This window comes from Lathyrus oleraceus, chromosome 7 (assembly GCF_024323335.1).
Source record: "Lathyrus oleraceus cultivar Zhongwan6 chromosome 7, CAAS_Psat_ZW6_1.0, whole genome shotgun sequence".
Taxonomy (NCBI): Eukaryota; Viridiplantae; Streptophyta; class Magnoliopsida; order Fabales; family Fabaceae; genus Lathyrus; species Lathyrus oleraceus.
In genome coordinates, this window is record NC_066585.1 from 75,727,686 (window position 1) to 75,738,778 (window position 11,093).

An 11,093-nucleotide genomic window follows, 5' to 3' on the forward strand; every position below is an offset into this window, starting at 1 on the left:
GAAGATGTCAAAGATACTTGAGTCTCCTCAAGTCCACTCATCATGACATTCTCACTTCAGGATTGTAAGAATCACCTGATCACTGATTCTTTTACTCTCTTGGGTAGTGTATATGAAGACCTTGAAGACTTTCAAGGAGGGTTTGTTCCAAGGAGGTGGAGCTAATGTTCTATGTGATGTTAGAACATGTTGTTCAACAAGTATGCAACTACTGGTTGAAGAGCAGATGGTTTTAGGTGTCAAACAAAGGGATACGTGTGTTTGGAACCTACTCCTGACCTGGAAGAGGAGACATCTGTGGGTGCTAAGTTGACAAGGGTAGGGTCAACTGTTTGAATGCTCAAGAAGGTCACTTTTAGACGTCTGATCTCTAGAAGTGGAGCTGGTTGAGATGTGACACGGTGCAATTTCCTGCTGTCTGTCTTATTCCTATAGATTGATCAGGATTGGATAGTTGTTCCCTGAAGTACTATGTTGTGTTGGAAGACAAGTTCCCTGGATGTTAGAAGTCAATAATGGGGTAACCTGATTGCTATTTCATTTAAGAGGATTGGGACCATGAATCTTGTCATTCAAACACCACGCTCAGAAGTGGCAGTTCTTTAAAGGAGTGAGAATATGAAGATTCAGAGGTTGGTTGAGGTAGTATGCTCTGGCAATGCATATCTACTATTGACTGGTGTTGCTTTCTTTCACTAGTACTGATGGTCAGCTGGAGTCTGATTGGTGTGATTGGAGTATGTATAGGTATAACTCATAGAGTTAGTTGCCACTGGTAGGGATGGTGTATGTCATGTTGAGACATGTCTGTACAATGCATGGATATTGGTGTGGAGTTTCCATGATTGTTAATTTGAGGAGGAGTATTGGTTAACCTTCTCACGTTCGGTCAGCCTAAGGTCTGGTTGGCTGTTGACCTGTGTCACATGGGTTCTGGTGGTTGTGTGACACATTTGCAAGGAAGAATTCATCTCTCTCATTCCTAAGGGTGAATTTAATCTGGGAAGACTTTCAAATCTGTTGAGGTGCTTGCAAGCAGAAGATGTTGACACTAGAAGAGGATTTTCAAAGTACTCTTATGGTGGAAGTATCTGAAAGGAATATTGGGAAAGGATTTAAGATCAATGTCTACTTGTGCCAAGTACAAGTATTTAATTGATTATCCTTGGAGCTCAAGATAAATGATGTTTTTAAAAGATGTTGGAACATCTCATCCTCAAGATCCTGTGCAGAATCACAGGAAGGATAGTACATTGGTTTATGATCTATCACTGTGGTGGCAGCAAAAGCATATGATCTCTGAAAAGGTTTCCTAGCAAGAAACATGTTCAGCCTTGGTGTGTACAAGAAGAAGAAAACATCATAGTCCTGATGGTGGTTACTTGGATCAGTTTACTTCTGATCTAGGTAAGGAAGTGCATTAGCTAATGCACACTATGGAGTCAAGAACAAGTGGCAGCAGTCTTGACATCATGGAAACCGCTTTGCTTTAGGAAGTGGAACCCTTGGTATAGCTGAAGGGATAGTTTCTAACTGATCCTTCTGAAGACTCATGCATCAGAGTGTCTGATGTCTTTGGAGAAGAAGCAGGGATTCATCAAGGTGTGAGCTTGGATGACTTAACTGCAAACCTGCAGGATGGAGGATGTTTACTCAAACTTGGTTCCCGAATCAAGTCTATGAGAACATTGAACTCTTGTTCTGTGAAGGGAGGAAGTTCTTTCAAGTGGTAGAAGAAGGAGTTGAATTCAACAGCTAGATGTCAAAACACGATGTTATGACATTTGGTTCAACATCAGAATCTTAGTTGGTGAAGTGGCACATCAACTTGAGATAGAAGGGTCTACAGGGTTGTAGATTGGATACTTCAAAAAGCTTGAAGTTCAAGTCTCACTTGGAAGATCAGAATATCTTTGGGAGAAGTCTAATAAACGTGGAGAGGTCAAAGAATGGCATTTGACTTTTTCATATGAGGATTCATGATGGAGGTAATCAACCAGTGGCATTTGGTCTATCTCAGAAGTGGGTTCGAAGAATCAAGACAATCAACTTATGGCAGCTGATTATTCTTGAGGAAGGTCTGGGACAAATTACTTTGAGCAAAAAGGTAGTAAGTTGAAGACAAAAGGAGGTGTTTTCTATTCTTCTCTTGGAAGGAGTTTTGAACTATCTATGGAAGACTATCTCTTGTAATGGGATGAGAATGTATATGTCCCTATTTGTGTCTGGTTTCTTGTGGATCAAGCTAATGACTCAGTGATATCTGAAGATTATCAGATGGTGTTATGTTGTGAAGGATGTTCTAACTCATGTTAGAATATTTTATGAAGTGGTTTTTTGTTCTGGTTAGAAGAGAGATTGACACAGAGTATGGATGTGTTCAACCAAGAGGGTTGAACAGAGGGTGTGCTCTTGAAGACATGAAGATGCGTCTTATGTTTTCCATTCATCAAGTGGTCTGGGTTCTCGTTGAATCAGGAAGTTTGTAAAGGTCCAACTTTGGGGTGTTGGATATGTTCATATGTGTTCTCCATGTTTCAAGAGGAGAGTTGGTTGTTCATGACAGGGGGAGTTCTGTCTTTGCACTACAAGTAATCATCAAGCTTGTGGTCTATGTGTTCTCAGTTAACAAGGTATGAAACCTTGTTAGTTAGTGGGATGATGTGGTGTGTGTCAAGGCTGAGTGAGCAGAAGAATGTCTGACCGGATGTCATGACATTGCCTTGGACAATATTGTTATTTCCTTCTGAAACTTACAGTCATAAGGAAATATGGAAGCAGATGCCAGTATGACATTCTGGCTGGTACATGTGCTGGAGTTACAGTAGCTATTTTTTGGTGAATGCACAGATTTAGGGGGAGAAGAAGTACCCTTATGCATTGTGCATTTGTGTGTCTTACTAGTTGCATCCATAACTAGTAATTCTGTTGATTGTTGCACAGATTGAGGGGGAGGAGAAGTGCCCTTGTGCATGTGTGGATTACTAGTAGTCATAGCTAGTAATTGTTTTGCTTCTGCTGCTGATTAAACTACTGTTATGTGGTTTAAACTGCTGACAGTTTGCCTTGTGAACAAAAAGGACAGAGTGTTCACAAGATGTCACATGTGATGTCTTATCATAAGATATCTTATGTACCTGCTGGAAGTTATATAAGGAAATGTGGATGTGTGGTGCCAGATGTCACGCTACCATTGGAGGTGAGAAAGTGGCTTTAGAAAATGGTGATAGGGAGGATATATGAAGAACACAGACAAAAGCAGTATCAAATGTTAAGACATAGCTTGTAACGTGTCTGACAGCATTTATGGAATAATCTTGGAACTGCTGTTTCTGGAAACAGTCAAGAGCTGTAAAAGGTATTCAAAGATTGTCTGGGATATTGGTGGTGATTCTCTGACTGATTCTCAGCAAATATGGATGGATCTTGACCAAGCATTTACTCCTACCGTTAATTCCTAAGCATGGTCTGGCCTATTTAAAGGATGTATCAGCACTCCTCTTCTCACAAGAGCGACATTTCATTCCCTCTAAACCATGGGGTTTGTTAAGATCCGGGCACACTGCTCCTGGATCTAGTTTTGTGAAGGTGTCATTTATAAATGTTTAGCTAAAAAGGGGGAGATTAGAAACATTGTCCTGAGGATGCACCAGAAACAAGCAATATCTGGTAGCAAGGAGAAGATGGATTCAGACACAAAAGTCACTAACTGGGTATATCAGTTGTGTCTTGTGATCTGAGTTAAGAAGACAGTTGTGTCTTGTGATCTGAGTTACATTATCTATGTACTCAGTATTACATATTCTTCAGGAAGCCCTACTGTTGAGGGGAAGGGTTGTGGTGAAGCTGATCCTTGTACATCTTCTTCCTCATGTACACCAACAATGGTGGTGGCATTGGGGCTGTCAAAGACAAAGAGGAAGTGCAGACCCATATTGGGTTATTTGTTTTAGCTAAAATTTGCCAAAGGGCGAGATTGTTAGTACCTTAAGATTGGCATTAATTTTGTAAAACAAATAATGTAATCACCTCTGTTGTTTTAATATGTTGGGTTGAAGAAGTTCAACATCTGGACCAACATGTCATGTAAAATGTCACGACATCGGGACTGTGACATCTCACATGTGTATAAAACTGAATCAGTTAATTCTGGTTTGGTTTGTGATTAATTAGGAAATTTGGTGAATATCCTAACTCCTGTGTGGAGATCTTGAAGATTCAATCAGAAGATTTGGTGAATATATTTGGTGAATATACAGTTCCCAAATATGGAGATCTTTTAGGAAATAAAAGATTGAAGACCTTGATTGTAGCAGAAGGATTCTGCCAGCTCTGTAACAGCAAAGGAAAGATTTGCTGCGATTTTTGAAGGCCCAAATCCAGTTGGGTGGTTAGGTTATAAATAGCAGTTTGTAACCTAGGTTTTGTAAGCCTCAAACTATGTAAAAATTAGGGGTGTGTGTCAGGTAAACCTCCCAACCTGTGGGAAGGTTACCAGGTGTTTCTCAGTGCTAAGAAGCATGAGATGATTTGTAACTCAAAGCCTGTAGGTGAGAGTTGTATTGATCTTGAACGAAGCTGTGAAGCAAGTTCAAGTTGTTTAGCATTACATGGGAATTGTAATAATAGGAATGGAAACTGGAGGTTTCTATCTAGGAGTGCCTAGGTATAGATTGCATTGGGTAGGGATTAAGTGAAGAGTTGTAAACGGGGGAGTTTAACTCTGAATTAATACTGCTAATAGTGGATCTTCTTCCTGGCTTGGTATGCCCCCAGAGTAGGTAAAGTTGTACCGAACTGGGTTAACAATTACTGGTGTTTTTACCTTCTGCACACTATATTTTGTCTGTTATAACTCAGTCTGTTTCTAGTCTGTTTATGAAAAGAATAACAGACTTGACACATAGCCTGCAGTCTGATTGCAAAACAGAATGTTATGACATTCATTATTGACTGCTGTTGTATAAACTGGTTGGTCTGTTACAGTTCAACCTTTTGTAATGTTGGAACAGGTGATGTTCAAATCAATGTTGAGACATCATGCTGATAACTGGGCAGGATCAATAAACATAAGAGCTATATTTGATCTTTACTGTGTCTTTGCACTAGATGGACAAAACTGGATGTTCTTCTTTCCATGGTGGTATATTAGCAGATGTCTTGACATCTGTGACAGAGTGCATATGAGTACTGGGTTTTAATTGTTATAACTGTCTTGCTGTATTAGTAACAATGTTGGATCAAATGTCATGACTTCGTGTAGAACATCTGAACTCTGACTATACCAGAATTTCATCTTGTTTGTGTGGAGATTTTGAGTTGGTAAAAAGCTTTTGTTTTACAAACCCAATTCACCCCCCTTTCTTGTGTATTTCACACCTTCACCGTTTACCTTGGGCATCCAAATTTTCTAAAACCCAATCATCTTTATCGTAGATTGCGGAAGGATTTTAACGGAGAGCAGAAGTTTGAAAGTGCTCCTAAAACTTTAACTAGAGATGAAGTTTATCAACGACAAGAACATCTTAATGTTGTCTTTGGAAAGAATAAAGATGGTCTCATTGAGAGAAATATTTGGAAAAAGAGATCGGTGTTCTTTGATCTTCCATATTGGTTTAGACTCGATGTAAGATATTGTCTTAATGTGATGCACGTGGAGAAAAATGTGTGTGATAGTTTGATATGAACACTTATAAACATTCCAGGCAAGACTAAAGATAATAAGAATTACTGTATAAATATGGTGAAGATGAGTATACGATAATGGTTGGCTCCAGAAGATAGAGGAAAGAGATCTTATTTGCCTCCGACATGTCACACTCTATCTAAAAAGGAAAAGAAAAGTTTTTGCAAGTGTTTGCATGGTATCAAAGTTCTCCAAGGTTACTCTTCAAACATCTAGAAACTTGTATCAGTGAAATATCTCAAGTTAATTGGCTTAAAATCTCAAGATTGTCATGTCTTGATGCAACAACTTCTACCAGTGGTTATCCGTGGCATCCTTCAAAAAATGTAAGAGTAACTATAACCAGATTGTACTTATTCTTCAATGTTATATGTAATAAATTTCTTGATATAAAAAAATTAGATGAATTAGAAGAAGATGTTGTAATAATATTATGTCAATTGAAGATGTATTTTGCTCCATCATTTTTTGACATTATGGTTCACTTACTTGTTCATCTAGTAAGAGAAATCAGATTTTGTGATCCAATTTATTTCAAGTGGATGTATCATATAGAGCGATACATGAAGATATTTAAAGGATATACGAAGAATTATCATAGACCGGAAGCTTCAATTGTTTAAAGGTACATCATAGAAGAAGCTCTTGAGTTTTGTTCAAACTATTTGTCGGAAACCTAGTCTACTAGAACTCCAAAGTCTCGTCATACTGACAGATTTGAAGGTAGAGGTACTCAAGGTTTATATGTTAAGTTAATGAATCATAATGTAGTACTTGAAGCATATTTCTATCTATTGAATAATCTTAGTGTAGTTGAACCTTACATAGTTGCACATAAAACTGTTATAAAGAAAAAGTATACTCGAATGCATGATAAGTGGTTGTTGACACGACATAATAAGAAATTCATAAGTTTGTTTAATAAAGGATTTCTAATGATGATTGTGCATCCGAGACAATTAAATGGTTGTCGTACATGCCAAAATTTACTGTGATAACTTGGATGACATGTGACATTTCTAATTATTCCTTTTATACAAAAGTAAAAGATGCTCGAAGTACAATGCAAAATAACGGGGTTATGGTTGAAGCTGAATCCATATATTTCTCTAGCTCGAAAGATAAGAATCATATTTTGACAATCACCGCGTTCTATGGTGTCATTGAGGAGATTGATTATGTTATTTTCAAGTGTCTTTATTTAAATGCAAATGAGTTTTCAATAACAATGATGTACAAAATGATGAGTTAGGATTCACACGGATTGACCTTGGCAAGACAACTTATAACATCGAATCATTCATCATAGCTACTCAAGCAAAACAAATTTTTTATGTGACAGATCCTAGGTACTTATTGAAGAGATGGTCAATTGTTTTTAGAGGAAAATACATTTCTCCTAGTGATGATGAAATTTTTGATATTTCTTCCACTCTTTCTTATGCAACACAAGTTCTTACTTCATATGAAGAAGTTGATAGAGATGATGTACATGCTATTCGTAACGATCATCAAGAAGATATATGGGAAAATTAACAAGTATTTTGTATTCCTTATTCACAATTTATTGTATGTTATAATTTTTAATGATGTTATTTTATAACAACTATTATTATTTGAAATTATAGGTGTTTAAAGTCAAGACACCAAGAGACAAGATACCAAGACACCAAGATAATATTATTTGATGTAATCATGTGTACATTATAGGTTCTTTTGTGCCATTTTGGTTTTGATGTAATATACAATTTTTTGTTCCTAGTAGAATTGTGTCATTGATGTAATACAAATTTGTCTAATTCAATTCATAAATGAGTGTATTGTTGTTTCTGGTATGATATGATCAGAAATATTCAAATTAAAAATTTGAGAATACTACAAAATTGAAAAATATATTAATAAAAAACACATAATACCACAACTGTTTTTAATTCAACCGTTGTTATAATTAGGACACTATCTAGAATAATAAAATGCAAGAATGATGTTGCCCGTCGAACCCAGGACCTATAAATTATTTCACAATAGTTGTTTTCTTTACCCGTTGTCATATGTAGCACGTTACCTTACTTATAACACAGTCATTTGTCCGTTGTGAAAACCAGCTTAGATATAATCACACGCTACCTAATCGCAGATGTGAAATTGTCATTATATGTGTTTCAAAACCGTCATTATATGTGTTTTCAGTAGTAATGTCTTTCTAGTTATATTAATAAAAATCAAAGAAAAACTATCAACATCATTCGGTTATAATTGATATACTCCCATAAATCAATTAACACAAACCTAGAAAGTAGAAATTAATCACAAATAGTAATCAACTTGACTATTTTATTCTCATCATCATATATAAGATTAATATATCAATTGATATTACAAAGAATTCCATGACTGATTACACACCAATGTTTACTTTGGAAATAAATCAGTCTAATAGAAGTCCCATCTTTTTATTTATACATTACACAACATATTCAACCCAATAAATTACTCAGATATCCTGAATAGCGACTAATTGCAATTTTCCACCATAAATCTCAGGGAGTTGATTTTCGTCTATATCTTCTTCAAGTGTTGATTTCACCTTTTTGTTTTCCACAAATACCATCTGCAAGAAGATCCAATTAGTTCAACTTTATATAAATATTTTATAATATATGCATTGACATATAATTTTAATGTAAAACATCACCTTCTTCCTGGTTTTGTTGTCAATAAATGGATAAATCATTTTCCACACTTTCATAAAAATGTATGGTGCATGGAGAATAAACAACTTCTCCAATCTTTCAGGGTAGTAATCCTTCGTCCAAGAAATTCACAATCATAAGTTCAAGCTTCCGATTACTTCACTTCACAGATACACAAAAATTATACAGAAATAGAAGACAAACGGACAATAAACTTACCTGCAAAATAGAGAGCCCGGTAATGTATGCACGAACATCACTATTTGAGTAACCCCATCCCTTGAGTTCAACTATACAAACAAACTTTTCTTGCCCATCAGCCATACTGATACATCAAAGAATGACATGTTATTAACTGAATTCACAATTTTAAAAATTGAATCTATAGTAATGGAATAACGAATTACCTTGCACATAGTTTATCAAGAATATAAACTACAAACCCTGCATTACAAACAAAATTGTTTGTCATTGAGACATTTTCAATGTTAAAAGGACTTAAGGATAAAAAATATATATTTAGCTATGTCTGAGTCTAACCACTTGATAAAAAAACATACGTTTGAATTCTTCTAGACCATCTTTCTTTTGAAAATGTTTTCCACCGAAGACAACAAGTATGGGACGACCAATCTTGTCGTGTCCTTGGACAAAAACCTTGTCATCTGCAATTTCATTAGTAACCTGTGATAGAGATATGGGACCATTTGGAACAAATGAATGTCTCCATTTCAAGTACTTGAGGAACATTGCTGAAGCTTTTCCCACGTCTAAATCACGAGCACGAAGAAACCTTCTAATCATCAAATCATCTTCTTCCTGCAAACAAGATTAAAATGAGGATCCATCTCTGAACATATTCTTAGGTTCATATTTAGAAGCACTGTGTCTTGGTTGGTAGGTCTTGTCATATAGCAGCAATTAATTTCAGCAATTAGGAATGGGTAGTGATGCCTCAACTGCTAAAGGTTGTCTAATAAATGAAACCATTTGTTCACTTTTAAATCATGATTTTTTATTAGAATCATCTCACAAATATGAGACATATTTTTTACAAGATAATACTACTAAACATTTTCCCGCAACTATAAATTATTATTAGTGTTAAATAAAAAAACTATATTTTTCGGCAAGTACAAAAAAAAGACTTTGGTTGCCTCCTCCAAAAATGTCATTTTTTAAAAATTGTTGATTTTAGAAATAAAGAGAATAAAATAAAAAATATTAAAATTTTTATCATAATTATGAAGACTTAAATTTCATGAGATAGATTATTGAAAAAATTTATATAGAGTCATGCTGCTTTTCTTTTCTTATAAGTTTTATAGAATTGAATTAAATCAAACTCTAATATAATATCAGAGTCTATGAATTTGATCAAACTCTAAAATTATATCCATATATCAAATCCAAAAATGTATTAGACATGAGATGAGTTTATATAGAATTATTTAAGGTTAATAACAAACTTTAATAAATAATACATTGTAGGTGTAGATGTAGAATAAATGTCAAGATGACATTTTTGAGAATTAAAAAAATCTTGAGTATTACTATTACATGTTCCTGTTTTTTTTCTTCATATGAAGACAAACTACTATGAACGAGGCTTTGTTTGAATTAGTAAACGATGAATATTCATAATAAAGGATTCAAAAAAACTACCATCATCACAAATTGACTATTATTGGTAAACTATCAAGAAAATTGAATTCCACATTCCACCACTTAATATTCAACTTATGAAATTTGAGTAAATAATAATACACTAAACCACAAATCATGCAAATAATCATTCAAATAACTACTACTTTACAGATATGAAACATGAAACCTGTGATCAGATTAAGCTAGTCAGTAGTACCTTAGAAGATGGATCTTGTGTTTCAACAAATGCTCTCACAAGACGAATTTTGTTGAGTTCAGTTTCTGTGACAACATCATTTGCAACTCTTGTACTTGCATTCACGTTCAGTACTGTTTCCATTCTCAATCGACCTTTTTTTTTCCTCTTGATAAAAAAACTGTTACTATTGCGAAGTTTCCTTTTTTGTACCTGTAGATTCTAGCTAAATTGCGTGTATATATATACGCGAAATTAAATGCAGCTACCAGTATTATGACATTGAAGGCCCACAAGTGTGATGTGTGTTGTTGAACGACTTGATTTGATATAAGTGTCTGTCATAAGCCAACTCTGGAATTAAGATAAAGTAGTAAGTAAATGAATGGACTTTATATTTACTGAAGGATCCTTCTGTTTTTATGCTAGTGTGAATATTCAATGAGGGCTTTTCGGTCATTATGGTTGAATTATGGACAGGGATGGTCGTGTCAACTTGGGGCGGTGCTAGAACGTTCTGATTGGAGGCCATAGCGTATATTTTAGAATATTTCATAAATATTATTTCTCTGTTGCTATGGTGTAATGAAAACTTTTGATGGTGATATTTGCTATTTAGACAGTGGTCGCAGCTTCAAATTCCAACTGATTTTTTTTTTTTAATAAAAAAATTAAAAACATGAAAATTGGTATAAATGAGAGTCAAATACTCGGCTTCAATGGTAATAAATTGGAAATTACTAATCTTTTTTTAAAGGGTGGAAAATTATGTTAAATTGTAATTTCTTGTGTCGAAGTAGGTTGTTCGACAGAATAAGGAAATGTCAAACCATCTAGTATGTTGAGTTGTGTTAGTGTGTCGAAGTGTCGG

General features: G+C 35.0%; 1 protein-coding gene across 1 annotated transcript; it reads right to left on the reverse strand.

Annotated features, from left to right (window-relative positions):
* Positions 1–7,989: 7,989 nt before the first annotated feature.
* LOC127106568 (uncharacterized) lies at positions 7,990–10,567 on the reverse strand. The gene is made up of 6 exons (XM_051043849.1): positions 10,244–10,567; positions 8,940–9,198; positions 8,787–8,823; positions 8,599–8,704; positions 8,382–8,492; positions 7,990–8,297 (listed from the first exon to the last, which is right to left on the reverse strand). Exons 1-6 carry the CDS (start codon positions 10,364–10,366, stop codon positions 8,181–8,183), a joined length of 753 nt encoding a protein of 250 aa, XP_050899806.1. The 5' UTR covers positions 10,367–10,567; the 3' UTR covers positions 7,990–8,180.
* Positions 10,568–11,093: the final 526 nt, after the last annotated feature.

Coding starts and splice junctions, on each gene's coding strand:
- LOC127106568 (XM_051043849.1), bottom strand. CDS start 10,366: ATGGAAACAGTACTGAACGTGAATGCAAGTACAAGAGTTGCAAATGAT. Junction 9,199..10,243: donor CACAAGATCCATCTTCTAAG/GTACTACTGACT, acceptor TCTTGTTTGCAG/GAAGAAGATGATTTGATGAT. Junction 8,824..8,939: donor TGGTCTAGAAGAATTCAAAC/GTATGTTTTTTT, acceptor TTTGTAATGCAG/GGTTTGTAGTTTATATTCTT.